This window comes from Callorhinchus milii, unplaced genomic scaffold (genome assembly GCF_018977255.1).
Source record: "Callorhinchus milii isolate IMCB2004 unplaced genomic scaffold, IMCB_Cmil_1.0 Scaffold15, whole genome shotgun sequence".
NCBI classification, from domain to species: Eukaryota; Metazoa; Chordata; class Chondrichthyes; order Chimaeriformes; family Callorhinchidae; genus Callorhinchus; species Callorhinchus milii.
Genome location: NW_024704756.1, coordinates 3,456,834 through 3,483,735, shown reverse-complemented (window position 1 = coordinate 3,483,735; position 26,902 = coordinate 3,456,834). Strand labels below are relative to the sequence as shown.

The following is a 26,902-nucleotide window of genomic DNA, read 5'->3' as shown; positions in this document are numbered from 1 at the left end:
TTTTTAAAAAATGATTGCATGCTTTTTTTTTGTTGAGAAGATATCCTTCTCTTGATCTCTTCAAAATGTTACTGCAGCATTTGATTTTTTCAGACTAACCCCTTACCCTCCCTCCTCTCCCCCCCAAATAGCTCAAACATTTTCAGCTGGCAATTCACTGCAGGCTGCACATTTCTCTGATTTGCTTCTCACATTTGATTACAAGAGACCACCCAGCAAAAAAATCACTTGTAAAGCAGAATAGACCACCTTTCACCTCTATCTCAATGCTTATGTGAAATTTATTCCTGAAAACCGTAAAGTGAATGGAGTTCTTTCCTAAAGAGCACAGTGGGCAGGTTTCATTGTGTTAATTGTAGAGCAGTGTGTGACTGTTTTGGAAGATGAAGAGAGAAGATAGTACAAAATCATTGTTCTTCTTTTCGCTTTTCACGTGCTCATTTTCTGCTTTCTTGGGAGCCGCTTTAGATCAAGTTACACACTTGAGCCTCTCAAATACATGGTGATGGTTCTAAAATTAGAACCAATGAAAGATGCCCAAATTAGAAAACTTGTCCATGTTATAAAAAGATGGGTATAGGAATTGGTATTCTGCCATGAATCTGCTATTTTCAACAAAATAGTCACTGCATTTTGCAGTGAATCCCGTGAAGTGCTTTGCACATGCTCTTGTTTTGAAAGGTGCTGTATCAAATGCAGGAGTTACCAGATGCAACAATCGCCTTTGGTGCACTGACCAACAACTGAAACACGTGGAAGAATGATGATAATTGTATTTAGAAGTACCTAATTGTATTCATGATAAGAATTTAATTGTCTTTAGGTGTCCAGAGGATTGCTGTGAGCCTTATCATTTTCATGGCAGATAATGACCTGTCGCGACATTGTCTGTAACACGATGAAGTGACGAGAAAGTTGCTGGTGTCAGACATTGTGACACTCGACTCATCTGCAACAGAAAATACTGTGACCCAGTCTACAGAACACCCTGTAGATTGGGTCGTATTTGCAAAACCCGATGGACGTTCTTCGGAGTTTAACTTAGCTTCTCTAACACAGTAAAACTTGCATAAGTCTGCATGCTCTTTGTAAAATTTGATGTTACGCATACTTTACATAAGACATATTAAATGTATGGCTCCAACTGCTGCAACTTATTTGAGATTTACTGTATTGGTCAGACTCCGCCACTGTCAAACGCTCTGGAACGTTACCCTGCATGAAGGGTGTTATATAAATCAAGTTGTTGTTGTTGGAGGACTGTTGAAAGATGGTTGGAGTGGTGGGGCATAAACTATCAGTTTCGGAATCCCAGATATAATTGTGCTTTGAAGTCATCGACTCAACCTTTTTAAAGATGTTTCATTACAAACCACAAATTATTTCATTTATGCGGAGTTTGTTCTGAATGCACATTGGAGCCTAATATATATTTCAATATGTTTGATAACGCATCCTAATTTGCTGGAGATGACTTTGTTACATACCTTTGTTCTCAATGTTTGGGGTTGTGCCTGAGGCTGTAATTAATTTGGAGTTTTTTTGTTTGAAGCTCCAAACTTTTGGAAGTAGATAGATGGGCAGACTGGAATCATGCTGGATGAGAGAAGAGTAATGTAAATTTCAGTTGACAGTGAAGATCATTCGTGGTAGGAATTTGTATTATGGTGCTTGGTTCTGGAGATGAAGGATGTAGAGTTTGTGGGGGAGTTTCCATTTGATTTGAAGTTTCAGATTTGTATCAAAGGTGCTGTGCTTTAAGATTTTGCATTTCAAACCCACACTGCAGCTACCTCCGTTATGTTTATATTTTACGAGCTGTACGTACCCGTTGCAGCTACGCTTGCAACCAGTTTCATTTAATCGTCTTTCTCTCTTTCGTCTGGCATTTTGATTTGACCTTGAAAGGCTTGATCTTCGCTTCTTAGGCATAAGATACTAGGAGAAACTCCCTTTTCATTTAGAATAGTACCATGGGATCTTTAACATCCACCTGAACAGGCAGACAGGACCTTGGATTAATGTCACATCTGAAAGATGGACCTCTGGTGATTAACGACAGCTTCCACGCAATACAGTGTGTGCAGCAAATTTTGGTTGAAAATGTGGCATTGTATGGAAGAAGTCCACAAGCATTTTAAGAATTGAACTTTAAATATTTTAAATCTTGTCTGTATTATGTAAAAGCACTAAATGGTGAAAAAATCATCTGAAGTGACAAATCTAAATTGCGAGTTGTACATTTGTACAGAGAGGACAACACGCACTCTGCACTTTGTAATTAACGGCCATTAAAAGATCATGATAGTGCCCAGAAACCTTTCATTGGTTAGTTCCCTCATGGAGTCCTGTAGCTCAGTGGTTAGAGCGCTCGCCTCACAAGCAAGAGACCTGGGTTCGATTCCCGGCAGGGTGAAACCTTGGGCAAGTTTCCTTACTCCACACTCCTGATAATAATTCCTCAAGAAAAAAAAACAATAATAATTTGGTCACTCAATCCACGACTGTTTGTGGGACACTGCTGTGCTGTGCGTTTCGCCCACAAATATACATGGTTTGATATAGCGCTTTTCACATCTTCTAGACATCTCAAAGAGCTTCACAGAATATACTGTAAAGTGATTTGTGCCTCTTTATTGCTGGACTTGTCACTCTCTGTGCTGGTTGTCCTCTGGTCTCCTGCATATATACACCTACAGTGAAGCCCTTTGAGACGTCTCGAAGATGTGATAAGGCGCTATATCAAAGGCCACGATTATTATGTAATGGCTACAATTCTAACAAGACAGTTAATTTGCCTTCAGGGTTGAATTTTGTACTTGAAGATGACATGTTCTTTCCGCCCAACTTTCTTCCCTGCTCTCTTGAAAGTGGTGACTTGGATTGGGTACCAATAGTCCCCAGGTGGGGCTCAAACCCACAGCCTACTGACTCCATGGGCGAGAGTGCTACCAAGGTCATTTATGCAGGAGACCAGAGGACAACCAGCACAGAGAGTGACAAGAGGCACAAATATACAGTCAATTCACTTTACAGTATATTCTGTGAAGCGCTTTGAGATGTCCAGAAGACGTGAAAAGCGCTATATCAAATGCCAGGATTATTATTATTATTATTATTGGTTGCAAAATGAAACCCATCTGCAGTTCTTTTCTATACATAATTGTGGAGTCCTGTAACTCAGTGGTTAGCGCACTCACCTCGCAAGCAGGAGACCTGGATTTGACTCCCGGCAGGGCAAAATGTTGGGCAAGTTTCCTTACTCCATACGTCTCTGTGTAAGTAGCAGTAAGTAGGAACCCGGTTGTTAGTTGATTGGTGGATTGCGTTTCCGGGAGTAATAATTCCTTCAAAAAATAATAATAATAAATTAATCACTTCAATCCACGACTGTTTGTGGGACACTGCTGTGCGCAATTGGCTGCTGCGTTTCGCCCACAAATATACAGTCAATTCATTTTACAGTATATTCTGTGAAGCGCTTTGAGATGTCTCGAATACGTGATAAGGTGCTATATCAAATGCAAGGATTATTATTACATTTCTACCCAGGGTTTGCACAACTTGCACGTTGGACTCCATTGATGGAAATATTCAAAGTAGGTCCTCTTGTTTAAAACACCATTTGCAATGTTGCTCTGTTTATTTTCATCCAGCGCTGAAAGGGTTTTCTTCTGTTGCTTGTTAATGAGTCTTTGAGCTTGGAACGCTCTCCTTCAATCTTGAAATCTGTCTCAAACTCTCCGCCTTGTCCACTCTTTCCCCATATTCAGATCACACCTGAAGACTTTCCTTTTTGTGCTTACCTCCTCAGCTAGTTATTCAGATGGGGAAGAGTGAGGGGTCACCAGAATGGGATATAGGAAGAATGAATGAATAAGGTGAAGAATTGGGGAGAGGAAAGGCAGAGAGAAACACTAGTTTGCCAGCAGCTGAATTGATTTTCAGCTTGCTTAAATTGGAGAGGAACTCGCCTCTAGCAAGTTTGAGTGATATTTCCAGACTTGAATCCCAGGACTCCATAAGTACTTAATCCCCCGCTAAAGGTCAATTATAGAAGGCAATCTGGAGTCCGTGGCTAAGAAACAACAAGAAAAAGCTTCCCGTTCCATTGTTCCAAACGTGCGCTCTCTCTCTCTCTCTCTCTCTGTCCATAAGGGAGTGAGGCAATCGCGGAATGGACCAAAAAGAAAATGGAGAAATACTCACAGAGCCACGCTGCTGGCTGGGGCTCTGTTGTGTCTCCTGCAACTGGGGCGCTGTTTGGGGTTGAAACTGCAGAGTTTCTCCCCCTCCCCTCCTTATAACACCCTCTAAACAGGGTAGTCCACAAAATCCGGTTACCTGCCACCCCCTTTCTCTCTCCCTTCCTCTCTTTATACACACAACGCTGACCAAACAACTGAAACACATAGATGACCGATGCTAATTGTGTTTGGAAGTACTTGTAGAGTCCTGTAGCTCAGTGATTAGAGCACTCGCCTTGCAAGCGAGAGGACCTGGGTTTGATTCCCGGGTGGGTCAGGTCAGGGCGAGTAAGCTTCCTTACTCCACACACGCACACACATGCCTCTGTTTACCTAGCAGTAAGTAGGAACTCGGTTGTTAGTCCATTCGGGAGATCCCCTTTCCTGGGATAATAATCCCTTCAAAAAAAAATAATAATAATAATTTGGTCACTTCAATCCAAGACTGTTTTGACTGCTGTGCACCATTGGCTGCCGCGTTTCGTCCACAAAATATACAATCGCTACATTTACAGTGTATTCTGTGAAGCACTTTGAGACGTCTCGAAGATGTGATAAGGTGCTACATCAAATGCAAGGATTGTTATTATTATGCACTGCAATTGTAGGAAAGAGCAATTAATCAGAATGAGCAGTGCAAAAATCATAAACGTTCACCTTTTGGGAACATTTTCCACCAATGTCAATTTTAAATGGGCCCATTTTACATTATTGTTTTTAGAGTGCCACTAACTAAAATTAAATGATCATCGTGGAAAAGTGCTCTTTGTTTTTTTTCCAATTACTAGTTGCATATGGAATATTTGAGCACTGCTAATGTACTTCTACCATATAAACAGTCGCCATCGTTTCAGAGAGATCTATAGCCCATGCGTGATGAGGAAAGAGAGTTTGTTGGGGAAGAGAGGAGTATAATTATTTTGTACCAAACAGCATGAAAGACGCAGATTCTTCATAAATGTAGTTTGAGGTTTGAGTTGTTTGAAATGAATCACGCTGGATCTTGTAGTATTTGGCTGCACAGCTATTTACTATTTACTGCTACAATGTCCAAAGACTTTTTTTGGACTATTTTTAATGTTATAAGATTGTCTTTTAACTAATATTTTAAAAAACAATCTGCTTTTGCAGAGCTTTCCACCCATGTGTTGTTGGATATACATAGAGGTTGGAGGGTTTTCTTTAGCCTGGCCAGGATTCTTTGCCGGCAAAGTGTTTTAGTCTCCTTAGTGACAAATTATTTCCACTGATTGGCAAGTTAGTGGTGAGAGGACACACATTTAGGTATCGCGTCCCCAAAATGATGGGGATGTTGGAAATTAATTCTTTATATAGAGTCTCGTTGGAATGTGGAATTCTCAGCCACAAACACATCTCTTTCAAAAGGGAGTTAGATTGATGGTTGAAGAGGATCCTGAAGCAATTAGATGAGATGGCTCATGCGGAGNAAAAAAATGGTGCGGATTTGATGGGTCGGTCGCCTAACCTGTATCAAGCATTTGTTTCACATGCAAATGTCTCCATGGCCTCATCCCTTCCTATCTTTGTGACTATCTTGCCAAAATCCTGCTGGTCAGCACCTTGCAGTTCCCTGTTCAGTCTATTCAAATATAATTATTGGTCTTCTATGACCGGCTCATGGATTTTCATTTATTCTTCTTATGCACTGTCTGTCTCTCTTCCCAACCATGTCTGCAGTCTGCTATGAACAGGTGAAACACAAATAAAAAAAAAAAAAAAAAAAAAAAAAAAAAAAAAAAAAAATTCAATCTACACTGTGTGGACTGTGCGCAATGGCTGCCGTCGCCACAATACAGCATTCACTACAGTGTTTCTGTCCTTACTTCCACTCCAAACAAATCGCGGTCCCTCTTTCACTCCACGCTTGCCTGTCCTGGCTGCTCCGTGTTGCCAGCCCAATCACTCTGTTCCTCTTCTTTGGAACTCCACCACAGAGTCCTTGCACCTTGCCCCACTCCACTCCACCATCAAAACCCGCCCTTGCTTTAACATCTATTTCTTCGGCCATGATTTGAGCCACCTTTCCCCTCCTCCCAAAATAAAACTTATGCTAGTCAGTTGTGCGAAGTACTTTGAGAAATCCTCCCGATGTGAAAGACACTGTATAAAGAAAAAATGGTTGATGGTTTGTGCGGTAACATTCTATGATAAGGGGCCAAATCTCCAGCTGGTTGTGTTGACACCAACTGGGTATCAAAAGGAATCATTCCATTTCCCACAATTTGCAGCAGTTATCTTGAGAAGCATGACATTCACCAACAAAAAAATTGAAGTCCTTTTTTTTTGTAACATTGTTTTTTTTCTGTGATTTTACACTTACTAACCTACCATTAATTGTAAAATATGACTAAAATTTGGGGTGGAATTTGTGCAAGATGAATTGCTGGGTATTTTCAATAGAGGCTTGAGAACGAGTGCATGTAGGAATGCATATTACAAAACTGCCTGAGCTTTCGGGCATTCATAGCAAAAATGCATGTTTTTGCTGGGTCAGATGTTTCTTGTCAGGCTGAAAGCAGTGATAAAATTGATTTAGCTCCTTGAACGGAAGGAGAAATCAGGCATCCATCTTATTTCATATCAGATGACTTGCCTGTAATCCATATCATTACACAGAGAGGTGTTTTTGCACACCGATGCAGTGCTTGTTTTTGTTCTCTTCGATGGTGAAATGTGCCCAAGGGCTCTTTAAAGAGACTGCTTTTTATTTTGCACTCTGAACTTCTACACGTTTATTTTGACATTCTAAGGAACCGGCCTATTATTGTGCACCTTCTTCACGGAACTTTTCTTTTTAAGCAAGATTGCTCGGGCATCTGTTAAGTCTTGGTCAATGCATTCAGTGATATTGTACAAGAAAACAAAAGGGTAATTGAGGTCAGTCAGCCAAATTAATTCCATATTTTCAGAATAGCAACCTGTCTTTCTGCTGGAGTATGCAGCCTGTTTCTTAAACAAGGCCAATGTCCATTCTCTTATTTGTCCATTATCCTCTTGCGCAAAGTTTAACATACTTCACTGAGTCTGCCATGTGTCCTGTGTTTTCAGGCAGAAAAGCTCCAGCTTTGAGGATTTGCTTTAGAACCAGAACTGTAATTTTCAAAATTTCCATGAACTATGTCAAAAAATCTTGAAATTCGAGTACATTTGTGTGTTGAATTCGGTGGAGGGCTTTTGGAATGTGCCTTGAAGTATGGGAAAATGCTTTGTGCAGATTGTCTTGTCATAGTTCTGTTGTTTGCTTAATCAAAAGAGTATATGGGTCATTAAAGGATCCAATGTTTCCAGCTGATGGGTGGGAGACTGAAGTCAATGTTGGCTTTGTATCGAATAACACATACAGGATCAAGATTACAGGTGACATAAGAATGGGGAATAATAATTCTGCACAACCCAGACACGATGGTCTTAATTTGTAGCAGACTGTGATTTGTTTTGGCTGTGTATGCAGTTGGTTTCGACCCAAATTCAATTGAGCAGACATTGGGTGCAGTCAAAGAAAGTTTTAAAAAGAAACTGCAGGTTCTGCAACTTGGGGCTTTGTTCTGTATATATCCTGCCAGCAAATTACTGTTTACTGTAGATAACTGGACAGAAGGGTTCTGAGCTAAAGGAAAACCATTTCAGAGGACACTGGAGATGTATTAAGGAACGTGTGATCGTACTTTGTTGTAAAATGTGATCCGTAAGAAAGGTATGGGTGTGTGTTCAAACAAAACTAGTAATGGCTAACAGATTGACTAAATGCTGAGACTATTGTCTGTGTTAAATATACCGCAGATATTGCTATTCTACTTTATGAAGAGTTGCAATTTTATCTTTTGTCGCAAGATTTTCTTAAACCTAATTTTTAAACGGTTCCTGTGGTGTTGTATTCAGTGAATAGCAGAGGCATACATACTAAGAAGATTCACGGTCTTTTTTGTGTTGTCAGCTGGGGTTGCAGTGATAAAAATAATAATAATCCTTGCATTTGATATAGTATGCCCATTACAGTTTTATTTTAGTGATTGAGGTTTTCCCCACTTTCCCCCACTAAGCCCAAATTAGCCAAATTACATTCTAAAACTTGAACTTCAGTTGCCCCCCAAGACAACCCTTATCCCTACCCGTAAACTGGGCCCCTAATGTCAAAGGATGGCATGAAACCGATTCCTTGCATCATGATCACCCGAGCAACTCAGGTGGCTGGATCATCTCCAGCCTTGTGATCAAGGACTCAATGCAAGCTCCGTTTTCCAGTTTCTCCACTTCTCTTTCTGAGGACAGTTCAACCTCCTCAGATAAGTACCCCCGCTATCCTGAACCCAGCTAATAGAGGGCCAAAGGCATAGCTTTCCTGGCAATGGCTCTGCTTCGTGGGGAAATTCAAATTTGGAGCTACCTTTCCCAATCCAAACCTCAAAGGTGCACAGCCCAAGGAGTAACTGATAAGAACAGATACTACACTTGATCTTAACCAAAGGCAATTGGTCGTAGCATCCTCAACGAGGAGAGGGGAAAATATATCAAGATTCTAAATTAAAATCCCTTGATAGAACCTCCTGATGAGCATTCATGTGTGGAGACAATAGTTGGGAAATGATTGATTACAATGCTCCACTTGCTTGAATAGCCTGCTGATAATTGAATTGCTCATAGATGAATTATGGCCACTTGAGCAAGACACTGCATGGCGACCAGCTGTCTAGGACTATTCTGGTGGAAGGAAAAAGGAGCATCAAATTACTGGGCAAAAGAAATGCAAGGTTTGGGAAGCACCATATGTATATGCTCATCAACTGATCAATTTGGAACATAAGAATGTGCAGATCATTGAGTCTTAAGATCATTGTGGTCCATTTGGCAAATTGAAAGTTTGAATATTTTGAATCAGAATCACAGTAAATAAAACATTTCCACATGGGTTTTTTGGAATGCATACTGTGGAGTTGAATGCCTTTTGTGTGTGTTTTCTCTGGTGTTATGACAGACACTAATAGCACAGCGTATTCCATAGTTGGTATGCTGAGGCCAAGAGGGATTTGGAACATGATGTAACCTAAGTTTTTGTTTAAAAAAAACACATAACCCACCCTGATTAACAGGAAATAGCACTCAGTATTTAATCATTATGTAGAAGATGACCTATTGTCTGGAATTCCTTTGGATGGTATTTTCCCAAAGTGTGTGAGTGTATGTTTAAAATTAATAGCATGAATTTGAATGTACATAACTGGAAAGAATAGTGATCACTAGTGCCCTTTAGATACATTCTACTAACTAAAATTTTAGTTTATGAAGTTTGACAAGGCTGTAAGCTTCCAGAATCAGAATATTTAGGCACAGAAGGCAACTTGCTGCTTCCTCCTACCATGGTTATGTTTCAAGGCAGCTGGTTGGCCATTTGTAAGAGCTATCTGTCTAATGCCGCTCCTCTGCCTTTTCTCCAGTCCCCTTTTATGGTATGGCATATTTTTCTGAAGGTTGCTTTGTTCACCAGTTTATACTTTAGCTCTTCAGCACAATGAGCTGTTTGTAGAACACCGGTTATCCAGGTCAGTCGAAATACACCTGCTCAATCTTTCCAGCAATATGCAGATCTTTGCTCAAACGTTCTTTGCTCAAAAGTTATCCTATTTTTGGTATTGTTGCCTCTGTTCCACTATTGGTGGCTGTGCTTTCAGCCATTGCGCCCCAAAACTCTGGAACACTCTTTCTCGATCCCTCCGCCTTGCCCCTTCCTTGCCCATCTTCAGGTCATGCCTGAAGACCTTCCTCTTCGCCCGTGCCTGTGGTCACCTCCCCCCGGCTCGGTGTTGTGCTCTGCCACTCTTACGCTCTGGAGACTGGACCCTGCGTGAGGGGAGCTATGTAATTGCTAGTTGTTGTCCCGCTGAATCTGATTTCCCAGCAGACATCTTTCTGATTGCATGAAACCGCACAGCAATAAACCAGTTCCATCATGGATGTGACCGTATTACCACTTCTCTGGATTCATTTGACTGGAAAACCAGCCTTCAAAGCCAGCGAAGGCCCACAGGTTACTTCCACTTCTTAATAAAATGGAAGATTAGAGCTCAGGGAAATAATTTCATGGTAAACATTTCCAACTTTCAAACTTCAATTTAAAGTTGTTTAAACTTATTTTCAGAATAGAATGGGTTTGTTTAGATAAGAAACTATTACAATTGAAGAAGAAAACAGGGCAATCAGAATTATTTAAAATATCCTTCTGAATTTCAAAGACAATTTTATTTTGTAATATTGATTGGATTACAGTCATTTTTTAAAGTTAGATTCTGAGGAAGTTTTGAGCCTAACCCCAAATTAAGTGACTCATTCACACATTAGAAATTTACAACAAATGCATGTATTTTCCATCAAAGCAGCAAGCTTAAAATTGTACCAAGGTGCCATGCAATTTGGATGCCCATAGCTTTTATTACATTCTGAATAAACCCTTAATTAAAGTATTTACTGAAACTAATCTCAGTTAACTGGAAGCTTCGGAGTATAGAATACACAATTCTATTCTACTCTTTGAAATCATCTGTATTCTGTTTAATTGAAAGGTTAACTTGTTAATTATTCAACTGCACATTTAGTGCGCGGTATGGAATACAATAATTATCGCTTTAGGAAGAAGTGCTGTAGGCCTTAAACGACTTGGCGAAAGAAGAGGGTAGATTTCAAGACTGCTAATGATAGGTAAGTCAGTGTGGCAACAAGTTGTGCACCAAACTGTTTATTATTCCATAGTAGAAATGTTTCCTTAATTTTTCCATTGATACAAACGGCATTAAGTCTTATTCCTGAATGTGGTTTTACTATGGTATGTATTTTAATTGGGGGAGGGTAAAGCCTTCATTTTGCAAGTTTGGAGTTGTGATATGAAGGTGGAAAACTGTCAGCCTTGAGACTTATTTGGGTGCCAATGGATTTGAATTTGGGGAATTCGGAGAAACCTGAAGAGGCTATCTTAGAGTTCAACAAAAAACATTTTCCCTGTCCAATCGAAGGTTACAGAGCAGATCGAGTGATGCATCATTGCACTGTGAAAGGAATTAAAGTTGTATGCTTTGAAGCTGTGCTATCAGCAAAACGAGGTAATGATGATGAGTGGAGGAGTTGTTCATAAGAAGGAAAGGAGTGAAAAATTATGTTCGAAATGTGATGTACGTCTTTCTTTTGTGGGTGGACATGATGCGTAATAATTGCACCAGCAAGGATCCTAAAATGGTAATTACTGCAAATTCAAATGCGAGGAATGAGCACCACAAGCTGTACGCCAATGTAGCTTCCAAGCCTTGTCATTTGACAGATTAACTGGCACGCTCAAGCTGTGTTCATCAAGAAAAGGTCATGTTGCAAACAGGATTTTTAGTAAGCTCATTTTATTTCTGTTCTTTTGAACTGTATAAGAACTTACAAAATATCACAGCTTCATTTTAAAAGGGTCGTAAGAGGTTAAAAAGTATTGAAATCCCATGTGCTTTTCTGAACTGACTTGAAATGGTCTCTTTGCAGCTTTCAATTTCATGCGTATGTAGGCAACATTCTCCAGTATTTTTGTGCATTGTTCCAAGATGTGGTGGAAGTTTCAACAGTGAACAAAAGGAATCTTTGTTTAGATGAAAAATATTTGACAAAACATTGAATTCATTGCAGCATGTAACCCAAGGCACTATGTTATAAGAAATGGCATGCTACCCATATTCGAAAATCTTATTCAATTATGTAATCAGCAACCGCACCGCAAAATTTAAGCTGCTTTAGTTAGGACTTCTTGTGTGTGCAAGTTTGAGTGTACGGTAACTTCTATGGCATTGGGGGCTTTTTCAATGGACTAGAAATGTTGGGGCGAGCCAAAATGTTTTCACACACTGCACCCAAGTCCTAACATTTTACATTTTGGGGAGATATATAACTATTGTTGGTGAAGAGAAAAGGATACCATTTTGGAAATGTGGACACTGCTCTGAAAAAGATTTTAAAAAAAAACACCGTGTTCGGTGTCTCGGGTCTTAGACTGTTAAGGTTCCATGTAAGCATTGATCAACTCTCTGAACTTGAGTTTAAAATATGCTTGTAATAAATCTTCATAGAATCAATCCATTTGACCCCCCCCCGCCCTCTCTCTTTCTGTCTCTCTCTTTCTCACTCTTTTGCCCCTACCCTCTAATCTATCAAGTAAGCCACCTGGAAACGCTCCAGAAGGTAATTGCAGTCTAAAGTTGTTGCATTAATAAGGATATCCGATTAGAATGGGTCAATTGCATGTTTCTGAGAAAATTTAGTACATCTTGCCAACTGCAGTACTTATCTTCATTCTCTGTTTGTTCAAGCCAAGAAATAACTTTATGTGGATAATCTGTTTTATTTGTGGGCGTTTGGGATGTGTGAGGAATTGCTACTGCTACACTACTTATTGATTCCTCATTCTGCCTATTGAAGCATAAAACTCGGTATGTTTGTGTGTGAGATACACATATGAGTGAGACTGTAATTAGCTGTTAGTGGAATTTTATTATCTTTTTGGCTTCTCTGCTTGGACTACCTAAATTGAAATTTTTTTCTAACACTGCTAGTCAAGTGAAACCACCAACTATTTTTAAATTAGATCACTTTCCTGAGATGATACACTGCAATTATAACTGACCTTTGGAGTCATTCTGGGTGTGCTATTTGTTTATGTATTTCATTTGCATTTGCAGTCTATTCTCTGTCTCTGATTTGTTCTTATCAAATTCAATAGGGCTGTATTTATATTCCATCCACCTATTCATTAAACTAACAAACCCTTGATTTTTTTGACAGGTAAGGATATGCTTTTAGGCTATTTTAATAATAATAATTCCTTCAAAACAAAAATAAATTTAAAAACATCAATGATAATAATTTGGTCACTCAACCCATGACTGTTTGTGGGACACCGCTGTGCGCAATTGGCTGCCGTGTTTCGCCCATGAAATGTACAGTCGATTCACTTCACGGCATAGTCTCTGAAGAGCTTTGAGATGTTTTGAACACGTGATAAGGCGTTATATCAAATGCAAGAATTATTACTTTTGTGTTGCAAGCTTTGGCCAAAGTTATGCAGGATATTGAAAGCATCAGGAATCGCTGCTGAGATCATTCCCACATGCCACAGGGCTTATCCATTCCTCATTCTGCCTACTCAAGTGTGAAACTCACAAAAGTCATCACACATCCTTAAATGAACAATTGAAGCTTGATGGATGGGCTTCTTGAATATCCCATTTTATTTTTTATATGATGTTTGTAATTATAAGTTTGTTTAAGTGTTCTGAACAAGTTTTCATAGTTGTTTTAAACTGTAAAATATAACCGAGCAGGTCAATGGATTTTTTCTTATCCAGCTGCCTTTATGTTAGCACCATGGCTGTTGAGGTGATCTTCAGTAACCTGAATATCTGATGCTGGAACTTTATTGCATTCCCCCGTGGCGTAGTGTTTACTAATGAAAGAGGTCAGAGGATTATAAGGTGTTACCATTGAGAGAGGCTGGTTTTCAAAACTAGTTGTCATACTTGCATTCAAGTTTTGCATCCTGTATTGTGTTTCAGTTAAAATATACAGTATTTCTAACCCAGAAATAGCATCTGTTTTTCCATCTGGTCTTCCACGTGTCGGCATTTGAATAATGTGTGATCTATTTCTTTTAAAAGCTGTGCATGCCCTCACGTGACTCTCTTGTAATGACTCCCTGTTCTAAGAGAAACTGGAAGTAATTATTTAAGGAACTAAAAGTATTTGATTTCAGAATGAAAACTGAATGTGAATTTCAAAGTAACTATTTGGAGCGTTTAAATCTATAAATAGGTTCATCATGGAAAATATATCTTATTGTGTTGATCTGACATGCAGTGTTGCTTTGAGTGGAAAATGTTCTGCTTAATCTTAATCAACTTGTTTCTTTTAAACAGGGAAACATTGTTGATAATAGACTGAAAGGGGAATTAGCATTGCCAACTTTGGTGCTATATGGAACAGCTCATTTTTGACTATCGATGCCCCAAAATCCCTGGTAAGTAACATTTTATTTTTTCTGATGCCATTGTCTGGAGTTGAGAATGTGCAAAATGGTTTATTTTGGTTATCAGTGAAATCTGGATTTTATAATGTTTCTTCGTATTTATTTCTGAGCTATATTCAAACCAAAGTATGCTGGTGTACTTTGCAGTAATGCCAATAGGCAGCTCAAACATGCAAATACAAAACTACTGAAAAATCTTGAATGAGCAGCTTTCATATTTGCGATTTGGTACATTTGTTTGCTCCTGATTTATAAAAATCCTTCAGTTAATTACGTGCGAGGTGTGGAAAACATGTAGTGATTATTCTTAAAAGCTGCCGCGTGGGTAACAGCGCCTAAAATTCAGCACGTTTCTGTGAAGCCACAGTGCATTGCGGCCAGTCATGTTGAATGGCAATGTGTGCTACATTCCAGCATTGATCATATTTAACTTGTTACCTTAGTCACTAAGGCTTAGTGGATAAGTGGAGCAGTAAGTATCAGCCAAAAATAGCACATTGCATTGGCATGCGTCCCAACCAAAATTTCAACTTAGTAAATAACATCTTGCCCAGGATATGGAGTAGATGTTCTTTTTGATCTTTTTCTAATGCTTTTGTGCAATTTGGAATTCCTTTGCTAGTATTTTCCTTCAATCAACATTCCAGTAATAGCCTTCAATTGTCATATGTTTTAGCTGAAAATCCTGTTTAGAAGTTGAAGGCGTCCAAAATGTCACGCGTTCACTCTCAATTCTGACTCTCACTGCAACTCGCTCCCTTCAGGTGGGTACGTTTTACCAGTGAGTGTCCAATCAAACAGTTCCCCTCGCATCAGTCAATGAGAAGCTGATGGCTTAACCTGTCCTCATAGAGAGGATGGAGAACATGTGTTAGCAAGAATCTGCTGGGGATGGAAAGTGAAGAAGAGCCTAGGCCACAAATGTGAGGCTTTCGCCCACAAATATACGGTCAATTCACTTTACAGTCTATTCTGTGAAGCGCTTTGAAACGTCGAGAAGACGTGAAAAGCCCTGTATCAAATGCAAGGATTATTATTATTATGGGCATGACATTTGCCAAATGCATGTGCTGCATTTCATTGGTTTGTTCTATTTCTCCCAGGTTCATATTACTGAAGTAAATGGTTTTTAATTGATTTCTGAATCAGTTGGTTATTTGTAAAATTACATCCCCTTCGCTCTCTTTATAGACGGTAACAAGATCTAAAATTTGTATTGATCCTGTTTGTCAGCAGAGGGACAAATGTTAGTTGAGAAACTCTAAATATAACTCAAGTGAATAAATTGAATACAATATTGTGTGTATCTGTGCATCAAGCTCATTTTTGACCAGGTGCCTTTGGATTTACTCTGGGAAACAGTTTTGCCAGGATCTCTGGTTATTGGAATGACGCACAAGAATGAATACCTGCTGTTTTTTACATTTGCTTATTGCAGTTTTGCTAGCAGATAAAGTGGTACTATTTAATTACACACATTTCTCAGAATTAGTGATTCTCTACTAGAACTACAGTCATTATATCAGCAAATAGGTTTAAAGATTCTTGCCCCAACCTACAAATTGCTATACTTGCCTTCAAGAAGCTCATTTTCCTTTTTTACACGGTGTTTAATAACCCTTTAAAAACATATGTTTGGCATAATTTGGTCAACATCCTTAATTCTCTCTGTTCAAATGCTTCTTAACACATCTGTTAAGAGCTTTGAAATGTTGGGAAAGATGCTTTGTAAATGCATGTTGTAGTTCACACCTTCTTGAATACATCTCAGGACATTTCAGCCAAGCTTCTTGAACTGATTGTGAAAGGATTTGATTTGTTATCAGTTTGCACAAAACCTACATTCTATTTGTTTAAAAGTTGAAGGTTCTGGTATTTCTACTCGGCCCATTACCCTTTTGATGTTGATGAAATGAGTCTTTTTTTTAAAAAAAAGCCTCCCTGGGGTTGAATTGAATTGGCTCTAAGGAGACATCCCTGGAGAAGTCAGGCGGGGCTCCAGTACCCCAAAGCATGGTATGGTCTTGGATTACCGCAGGCTGTCTGGCTTTTCAATGAGAATTGGAAATGTAGACATGTTTTGAACCCTACAAGTCAAAATTCCCACACTTTGGGGTCATTTCGGCTGGTAAATGTAAAAATGCAATGATTCATTCAAATCTATTTTTCTCAATTTAAAACTGTAGTGACACAAAGTAGTGTGCTGATGGCTGTTTATTTTTAAAAGTTTAACAAATGGCTCTAAAATGTCGTTCCATGGGTATACAAGCAAACTAGTGTTTTAAATAACAATGCTTAAATATTATAGGCTGTAAACCCATCACAATTAATTTCCTGATCATTTCTGTACCAATTTCGAGCCACTCTTTGATTATTCCAAATGTAGCTAACTCCCCTTCCAGAAATAATAATCATAATAATAATGCTTGCGTTTGATGTAGCGCCTTATCACGAATTTGAGACATCTCAAAGCGCTTCACAGAATATATTGTAAAGTGTAGTGACTGTATATTTTGTGGGCCAAACACTGCAGCCAATTGCGCACAGCAGTGTCCCACAAACAGTCATTTGCATAGACATACACCAGATGGCTTTGAATCCTCGCTGCAAGGTGTTCATTTCAAGCAAAGTGAAATAATAATTCATATCCTCTTAAAAATGTTGATTGATTTCTAGTTCATTTTAAATAGTCATTCCAACAAGCAAAGGCTCAGAATTTCTAAAGCTGAGGTAGATTTACCAAAATTCTAACTGCCACAGAAGAAAATCTGCCAAGATAATTATCCAAATGTTATCCAAACTTTTGCTAAAAAGACTTGAATAGATGAACTCTTTCTATTCTACCAGGGCCATCATTTTGAATGTGTGTGGGCTGACAAGAACTACATATTCCTTTCCATCTGCATCTCATCTTTGTATCCCAGAAGAGGCACAAACTCATTATCAAAGTACTTACTCTATGACCGGAAGGTGGCGTTCAGGGGGACACAATCTTGGATCGAGGATAAAAAGAACATTTAAAAGTGACAATCTGAGAAACCATGATGCATGGAAATTACTTTCAATCTTAGAAATCAGAAGAAAATTTTAGCTTTTCTTTTCAAAAAGACAGACACAAATGAGCAGTTGCTTTTATCTGTGTTCTTGGCTGTTCTGACCAAGGGAGGTGCTGAATTGAAGTTTCTATTGGGAAAAAGAGGAAGAAAAATTGGTTTGTCAGACTCCTATTGTTGGTTCCAGTATGATGTTGGTAGAAGCATGGAAACAGGTTATTTGCCAGTCCATTTCACTTGGAGAATTAGAAAGGGAGGTGGAACCGTGTTAAGGATGGTATTGAAATTATTATTGATTCATTTCTATGCTGCACATACTAAAATCACTAGAATCTAATTGGAAGCAGATTTTTAAGCATAATTCAACTGCTGCTGTGTTACAAAATGAATGTCCAAATGACAGAACTCCGCAGTTAATGGGCATGGCTAGCATTTGAGTTCAAAAGCACAAGAACAGTTAATGAACTTATGTTGGAACAGTACTTGCTTAATGAGTAAATATATTATGTGGTCTTTCGCTGAGCCACACAAAACATGAAGGCACCAAGTTAAATTCCTAGTCTGTTCTGATTTGGTTGTTTGCAACCAGATTAGCTATTGGAACACTACGATTCACTTCAGTGACCTCAGACCGGTGGGTGTGGGTGGGGGGTAACCAGGAAGAGAGAGAGAAAAACTGAGTGAGATTATTGATGCTGTGATGGTTGCTGCAGTACTTGAAAGGAGAGTGGAATTCTCAGTGGCTTAACTTTGATGGCTAAAATAGGGAAATAACCTACTAACATTGTTTGAGCTCGCACACTATTGGGTGGCACAGTGAATGGCTGTAACCACCATGGAAAGGAATTCCAGCATACCACGTCAAAAAAAATAATAAATCGGTCACTCAATCCACGACTGTTTTATGGGACGCTGCTGTGTGCTATTGGTTGCTGCGTTTCGCCCCCAAAATATACAGTCAATTCATTTTAGAGTATATTCTGTGAAGCACTTTGAGATGTCGTATATTATTATATTATTATATAATTTATTATTATTATCCTGTGGTGGTAGGGAAGTGGTTAGAGATGGTAGGGAAAGGCAAAAAGACTCTTAAGGATAACCTTTTTATGACTTTAGGATTTTTAGTAGAGACGTATTCATAGGTAGCAGGGAAGTGTGTTCTCGAATTATTGCTACCTGTACATTTTACCATTGAAAAACAATAAACTTTAATTTGTGGGACACGGTGTGTAAATCAGCTGCAGTGTTTGCCTACAAAATACAAAGTAACGACACTTTACAGTACATTTAATTTTTTTTCTCATAACCTTCGTCCCTTATAACTTTCACCCCATTGCTAGATGGTGAAGGCGCTGGCTGACACGCGGGTTCAGTTCCACAGGTGTTGCTTGCCCTCTTTGTAAATGTCCAAGTGACCATTCTATTTTTGTTTGAACTGTGACTCCTAGGTCAGGAGTCAAGGACAGTAAGTGCAGATCATCACCAAGGTGGAAAAATTAGATAAATCAACTAGTAGTGATGTCAAACTTGGATTTCAAAAGTCTTTTGATTGTAACAGAAGGGCAGTCTTGGGCGCTACGATTGGATTCAGTGACCTTGGGTTAGGGAAAATCACTGGGGTTCCTGCTTCTGATTGCTTTCTAGAGACCCTTACTGGAAGTTGCGCTGCTTGGGAGTAAGATGAGAACAGCATCAAATTCTGCACTGATGCCCTCGCATCAGACCCTCACATATTAGGCTGTCAACACTCACTCATCTGTACATGATTAAAAGGCCGCTCGGGTGAGGTGCTTGAGGGCTGCTGACCTGTGGAACGGTAACCCAGCAGAATAGAGTTTGACTGAAAACACTTAGAGCCGAGAGGGGAGAAAACCGGAGATGATTAAATTCAATCTGGTCAACAGAAATAATTACTCGCACGTCATGGATAACATAAAGGCTTTATCATTACAAAAGAACGGTTTGTTTTGGGGGTTGGAATCAATTAGTTAAAGTGATCCAGTGCCTCAGAATCCTGTCTGCATCGCTTAAACAATTGCTGTATCAGTTGAAAAATCCATCGTTGGGATATTGAATTACAACTGCTTTTGTTAAATTCTGTGGTATTTCTTCACCATGACCCAATGGCACTTTACTTTGATTGATTCAATGTTAAGATCGTCTTAGCCTCCAAGGTCAATGTCATTCATCCTTCAAGCTTCACAACGCAGGCTGAACCGATCTCAAGTTGATTTGCCTTTTCACCCTCTGGTTCTGATCGTGGCTCAGCAAACAGGGTTCCAGGGGAGCGCTTTACGGGATTACAAATCACGGTCTCCCGATTTGTTGGCTGCTTACTATTTCTCATGGCATTGATGTATGAAATCCCTTCTGAATTCCCCGAGGAGCATCGTGCTAATTGCTTTCCCACCTGCCTCTCCCCTCCCCTGAAGAAGTCAGCCTTTAACTGTCACTCACACAAGACAGATGGTGACACATGCAGCAGTGAAATGAGAAGAGCCAATTGTAGCCTGTGCCCTAGAGGTTCCTGTCATTTCCATTGCCTCCCTTTTGTATGTGGTGGTATTAGGAAGGATCTCTTCCCTGCTGGTGCTCACTGTTAGCTCGTTTGCTCGTTTGCTGCTACGAATTGTAGGAGCTTAATAACAGAGCTCGTCTTTCAGTTTTTTTTTCCCCTTCAGTCTGTGGAAGAGAAAGCATAATAAAACGCTGTTCAAGATGTTCCTGGTGCAGTATACAGGTAATCTATAGAATCTACAGTTTGGATAAGATGCTGTTTCATTGTGTGTGCGTGAAATTTCTGTTCTCGTGTAGATTCAGAATTGAAATACTGCCTAATTAAACCGGCAGAGAGGAATGTCTTGATATTTGAGCTCCAGTACAGGGCATGGTATTGTTTAAACCTTTGTTAGAGCTACTGTTGGTGTTTTTTTTATTGATGTGTTTTTCCCTTTGATAGCTACAAGTCATAATTTAGCACCAAGAATTTGACCCTTTGTTGGCTTGCGGTGGTTAAACTATTTAACATTAGCTTCAGATTTACTGGATTCAAGATTCCACTTGCACAATAATTACAAGATGATGAACTAGTGTTTGTTGGTTGCTTTTTCGCTGCCGGCTTCATTTTGAAGGTTAATGGGAGTTCGTGATTAAATAGCTTTTTGTTGGAGCAGCTGCTGAATGGATTGTATGTAATTAAACTGGAAGCAAGAATTGAAAGTGTATTTATGGTTCTGAGAGGACAGAATGTTATTCTGTATTGTACTAACAGTAAGTGTACTTCCAGAGACCTTATTCAGTGCAGTGAAGCACAACGAGGAAATAGATTATAGTCCTTTTTATAGAGTGTAAAGTGTTCAGTCACATTGGAAATGCTTAATTTTTACAAATGCAGAAATATTCTTCGAGTTGCACTCAAGATATTTATCTGCATTTTGCTAATTCAAGAATCTCCCTTTATTAAAAATCCATTTTGTTCCCCTTCTTTCTGTTTGCTTTAAGCACTTCAATCAACCCTGTTGCTGTTTCATCAGCTACTGAATCCTCTCGGGTCATTTAATGTTTGCAGTGGATGTGGGGCATGATAGAAGTAGCAAAATTAAGGTTACTGTAATTGCCAGAGGCAGTGCTACGGTAGAGCCTTTGAGAAAGGATGTGGATTTTCATCTTGCTTTCGCTGGAAGCTGGACAATGGAGGCTGCTCCTTATCTCAAACCTTTGCATGTTCTTAGTTAGTGCATTCTGATCGATTGAAAATTCTTAAAGGTATCCAAAATGCCTGTGTGTGTGTGTGTGTGTGTGTGTGTGTAGTGATGTCTCCTATAATATAGTTGTCGAGACAAAAAACCTGCTTTATTTCAAAGACAGTTTAAGAACAACGACAAGATTACATTTGTTTAGCGCCTTTCACGGCGGGAGGACGTCCCAAGGTGCTGGACAGTCAGTGTTTTGGACACAAGCTGAGGGTCGGGATTGGGGAGGGTGGAGGGCAGGGGGGGAAGCAGGGTGATTGAAAGCACGGTCGAGGAGGAAGGTCTTTAGATGGGTCTTGAAATAATAATAACAATAATCCTTGCATTTGATATAGAGCTTTTCACGTCTTCTAGACATCCCAAAGCGCTTCACAGAATATACTGTAAAGTGAATTGACTGTATATTTGTGGGCGAACGCGGCAGCCAATTGCGCACAGCAATGTCCCACAAACAATCATGGATCGAAAATGACTAATTTATTATTATTTTGTTTTTTTTGGAGGGATTATTATTAGTTGTGTGGAGTAAGGAAACTTGCCCAGGGTTTCGCCCTCTGCCTGGAATTGAACTCAGGTCTCTCGCTTGCAAAGTGAGTGCTCTAATCTCTGAGCTACAGGACTCCACTTGAAGGAGGCAAGGGAAGGGGCAAGATGGAGGGACTCCGGGATGCAGTTCCAGAGGGTAGGGACAGAGTGTCAGAAGGCCCACCCGCCACTGGTGGGGTGGGCGGGGCAGGGGTTGTGAAGCAGGCTGGATCCCGCTGAGCGGAGGGAGCGGGCAAGATGGTAGGGGGTTAGGAGGTCGCAGAGGTAGGGGGCAGCAAAGCCACGGAGGGCTTTGAAGGTGAGGACCAAGATCTTGAATTATATCCTCTGTGTGGTGGGAAGCCAATGGTCGGGCGAGGATGGGGGGGATAGAGTCACGGAGACAGGTGCGGGACAGGAGGTGGGCTGCAGAGATCTGGATGATCTGCAGCATATAGAGGAAGGAGTTGGGGAGGCCGACAAGCAAGGAAGTAAAGTTCCTCATCTGAAGGGAGAGAAAGTCTTTCAGCGCCTCGCATATCTTGTATTGTGCAACTCAAGAATGGCTTTGGAACCAAATCAGCTTTTTTGGCCTCTCAATTGGAAAATATTTTGAGGATGAGCTAAAATAGACCAAGGAGAAGGTGATGTAGAAATTGCTGGGTTGGAGGATTAGTGAGCAAATCTTTCAGATCCAGGATTTATTTTCGGTTGTGCCATTGTTCCAAATTGTGAAACGCTTTTGGTATTCAACAATAACAACTTGCATGAATATAGCACCGTTCAATGCAGGGTAGGGTCTTGGAATGCTATATTCATGTTGGGTTTCTTGATGGTTCTGCGAAGCAAGTCTCCCCAACTGAAATGTCCAGTAGATATTCAAGTCTCAAAGGAATGGAATAAAAATAGAAGCACGGCTTTTTTTATATAAAAAACAGTATCTCTTCTCTCATAGATATGATTTTCTTATATTGTATTTATTGTGAAGACTTTTGGCTAGGGACCCGGCTCAGCAGAACAGAGCTTTTTAATGTGTTGTGATTGGGTTTCAAGACTGAGAAGGACATCTGGCATTTACTGTAATGACAACGAGCTGTGGACAAACCCTATTGTGTACATTAACCGAGCAAGAAATGCAGTGGTTGTTCCTAGACTGTTTTTGATAAATATATCCAAATTGTTTTCCCTTGGAATTTTTAAACAAAACATTTGGTGAGCTGGGGGTGTGGGGCAAGGATGGAGGAGAAACACGGATTAGAAGAAAAAGTACTTTACATCCCAAGTACTTCTGTTCTCTCTTTGTGATTTCTCATTTAATCAGAAGTATTGTGCTTTTTTTAATAGACGTGTCTGAAATTAAATAAGCAAGAAATGTGTAGTTTCTATTGCCCGCCAGAGTTTTTTTTTATTAGAAAAAATGATTGTGCCTTCTGGATGCAAAAATATACCTGTATGCTTTTGAGTCCTTTTAATGCATTGCTTTCAACCAAAATCATCAATCAGCCTAATCCATCCGGCATTGTACACAGAGAAATTTGTTTAGTCTCATTCATCAGACGTTCAAGCACATCAATTGGAATAGAACATTTGTGATGGCTTGGCAATGAATTTCAATGCATTTCCTCAGAATGCTAAATTAGGAAGCCTCCTTATTTGAATGCAGAGCTGGAGAAAATATTCCTTCTGCAACACAAGGCTTCGGGCCAACTTTGTCAGTGCTTTGTTCAAACCTGTGCAGTGAACTTCAAATGTGAGAAACGTGCACTAGGAAGGAGAATAAAAATGGGAAAATTAAGTATTAAACTTTAATGCAAGCAACACTTGGTTCTTATAGTGATGCAATTTGTTTTTTAATACTTCTCTGGTCTTTGTACATCACCGATCTGAGTTTAGTCCATTGTAAATGGACAGGTTGAGGTTGAATCAAGTGTGAAAAATGAGAATCAGCTTTCCCAATATATTTAATGAAGTGGTTAATAAATCTGTCGGTGACTTATCATTTAATGAAGTATTTTAGCATTATTTTTCCCTTTATGCTAAATATTGACTCCAAAAAAAATTAGGAACTTTCCCCCACCCAAAACCTTGCAACGTAAATAAAACCAGTCAGTTTTCTGCTTGCTTATATTTGTGATCTGAACAGACTTGGGATTAATGGAAGAAAAGGTAGAAAGGTTGTTCCTGTAAATTATTTTATTCAACAGAACCTTGTGACCTTCAAACCTACATGCTTTGTATGAATTTTATTGCATTACCAATTGCCAAATAGCTCTTCGTGTATTGTGTTCCAAAGAATTCATTAGGAAAGAGGTGCGGATTCATTTTTCGTATTTTTGCACAATTGTGCTTTGAGATGTTTTCATGCTGTTGCAGCGCAATTGAGGCATGGATAAATCTGGATTGTTGCACAGAATGTCTTTGGGCCTGAGTTTTGATATAATAATTATATACTTCTGTTATATATGTATAAAGTTTGCCTCAGATCACTGACTGCATCCCTAAAGTGTGAATAATGTGTAACTTTTGATTTTCTTTGTCAGCAAACACATTCACCTGCTGATATCATGAGAGAGAAAACCTGTCAGCTCGAGTCTGACAGAGAGAAAACATCCTATTTTATTTTATGACAGAATTCTGTTGACACATTTTCAGTGAGGAACACGTTAGATTCTCACAAACAATCCGCTGGAAATAAGGACACGACCATGATTGAAAGTAGAATATTGTCTTACGGTTGCAGCATAATTTGTTAATTCAAGGGGATGATTATCATGTTCCTGAATTTCTAATGCAATGGCAAAGGGTGTTTTTTAAAGAGGGCAACCTCTTCGAAAATCCGACTTAATCAATCCACACATTGCATGCTCGTGTTCAAATCCATTCGCTCCCTGGCAACTCCCTACCTCTCCAACCTCCTCCCTCCTCAGTCCACCACCCGGAGCCTCTGCTCGACTAACACCGGCTCCCGCTCGTCCCTTACACTGACCGGCCCACCATCGGAGGTCGCGCTTTCAGCCACTACACCCCCAAACTCTGGAACATTCTCTCTCAGTCCCTCCACCTCTCTCCCCTCTTTCAACTCCCGCCTGAAAACTTGCCTCTTCGACCGTGCTTACAGCCGCCTCCCCCTTCCTCCGGGTCGGAGTCAGGCTCCGCCACTGTTAAGCTCTTTGAGACCCTCCCCTGCATGGAGGGCGCTATATAATTGCAAGTTGTTGTTGTTGCTGCATCCGTAATTCTATGCAGCTGGTTAGTACACACGTGGTGATGGGTCAAGACCACTATTTCCCCCTGTTCAATGATTCTTGACCCATCACCGTATAATAATAAAAATAATAATCCTTGCATTTGATATAGCGCTTTTCACGTCGGAAGGACGTCCCATGTATGTACACTTGCTGGCAAGCATTGGAATCACATTGTATCGTAGGAAATGAAGTTCTGCTCATGCGTCGATTGATCATGGCTATGTCTCCTGCGATTCAATGCAGCCGGCCGATAAGTGTGCACGTGTCGACGGGTCAGGACGTAATTTCCAGTGATTCATTGCAGTCGGTAAGTGCAGGAGTAATGGAGGATAGGGGAGCGGCATTACGACTTAGGAAGTGATGAATGCGGCTAGTACAATGAATCTAAGTGGTTTTGAGCAAAACTGAATGGGACTGAAGTTGATGTATGACTTAGCCGATTATATGATTTATATAAGACTTGAGCAAGTTTTACTGTAGTATCCTTAGAGAATTGAGTCTTAAAAGGTCCAGTGAAACTTCCTCCAGAAGAATGGTGTTACCTGACCATTGGATCACTGATCTTTGTGTGAATTATACTCGGTATAGCCTGCAGAAATCAGTTCTGAGCACAATTCTTTGTTAGGTTGGTGAAACCCTACTATTTTTTCTGACCGGTTTCACCAATAATAAGGCGAAAATCTCATTGAAAGATTATTTTGCAGTAGTTTGTGCATAGAGGGTGCTTTATTCCTCTTATTGAAATACTTTTGCTCAACAATATAACCTCCGTGCAGAAATGAAAGAGGTTGGGCTCCTTTTTTATTCCTGATAGTAAATACAAGATATTTACAGAATCGCGGCTATTTGAAGAGTAAAAGTAAAGGTATGTAGTGCAGGAACTCCCAGCTGAATTGTGCAAGGTGTACCCATATAGAACAGCAGTTCATCTGATTTAAGAGGTATGGTGTTCCAATATCTGGCTTGCAGACCGTGATGGATGTACCTGAGAGTTTTGAGGTCAGCACTGCATAAATCTTTATTGCTTTAATGAAGAACGGACTCTTCCTCCTTAATTAAGCAAGGCTGAGATCCTGGTTGAAGAACTAAAGTCAACATGGGGCTTCTTTGTGCACATTGTAAATTATGTGTTACTAGGTTTCTACATGTATTTGTCAGTGTATTTTTTTTGTCTTGGGTTGATATGGCTGAAAGTTTCTTAACAGAGAAATAAGGTGAATACTGATTGGATTGTATTCATTGATTGCAATACAAGGCAAAACTGTAATTGACACGTAACTCTTTGCCCATTTTAAAAATGAGTGTGTTCAATTATTTTTCTAGCTTTTACTCCACTGGCATATATGCCTCTATATTGCTGGACTTCTCACTCTCTGTGCTGGTTGTCCTCTGGTCTCCTGCATAAATGACCTTGGTAGCACTCTCGCCCATGGAGTCAGTAGGCTGTGGGTTTGAGCCCCACCTGGGGACTATTGGTACCCAATCCAAGACACCACTTTCAAGAGAGCAGGGAAGAAAGTTGGGCGGAAAGGACATGTCATCTTCAAGTACAAAATTCAACCCTGAAGGCAAATTAACTGTCTTGTTAGAATTGTAGCCATTATATAATAATCGTGGCCTTTGATATAGCGCCTTATCACATCTTCGGGACGTCTGAAAGGGCTTCACTGTAAAGTGAATTGACTGTATATTTTTGTGGGAGAAATATGTGAAATATAAAGTAGAGCAAACCAGGAACTATATGTTAGCATTTTTTTTCCCCTGCCAAGTCCTATCACGTTATGTTTTTTTTTGAATAACCTGAGGACGATCCAAAAGGACCTGAGCGATGTATTGCAATCACTGAATATAATTCAACCAGTATTGACCCAAAGAACTAATGTGGGGAGCACCCGATTCAATGAATCTTATTTTTTTTGATTAATGCAAGCATAAAATAAGAGCTCCATTACACCAGTCCTTTGGGCTTGCTCACAATTGGATTTAGCAGAGAAAAAAAAATACATTTAAACGC

General features: G+C 39.7%; 1 protein-coding gene across 4 annotated transcripts in view; it reads left to right on the top strand.

The window, feature by feature from the left end:
* Positions 1 to 26,902, top strand: part of LOC103177351 (ecto-NOX disulfide-thiol exchanger 2) — a 142,049-nt gene that overhangs the window by 27,635 nt on the left and 87,512 nt on the right. For all 4 annotated transcript variants that reach the window (XM_007891491.2, XM_042340611.1, XM_007891477.2 and 1 more), the window contains one exon: positions 14,198 to 14,298. In XM_007891491.2, the coding sequence (XP_007889682.1) occupies positions 14,256 to 14,298 (43 nt within the window). In that variant the 5' untranslated portion in view covers positions 14,198 to 14,255. The remainder of the gene's footprint in view (positions 1 to 14,197; positions 14,299 to 26,902) is intronic.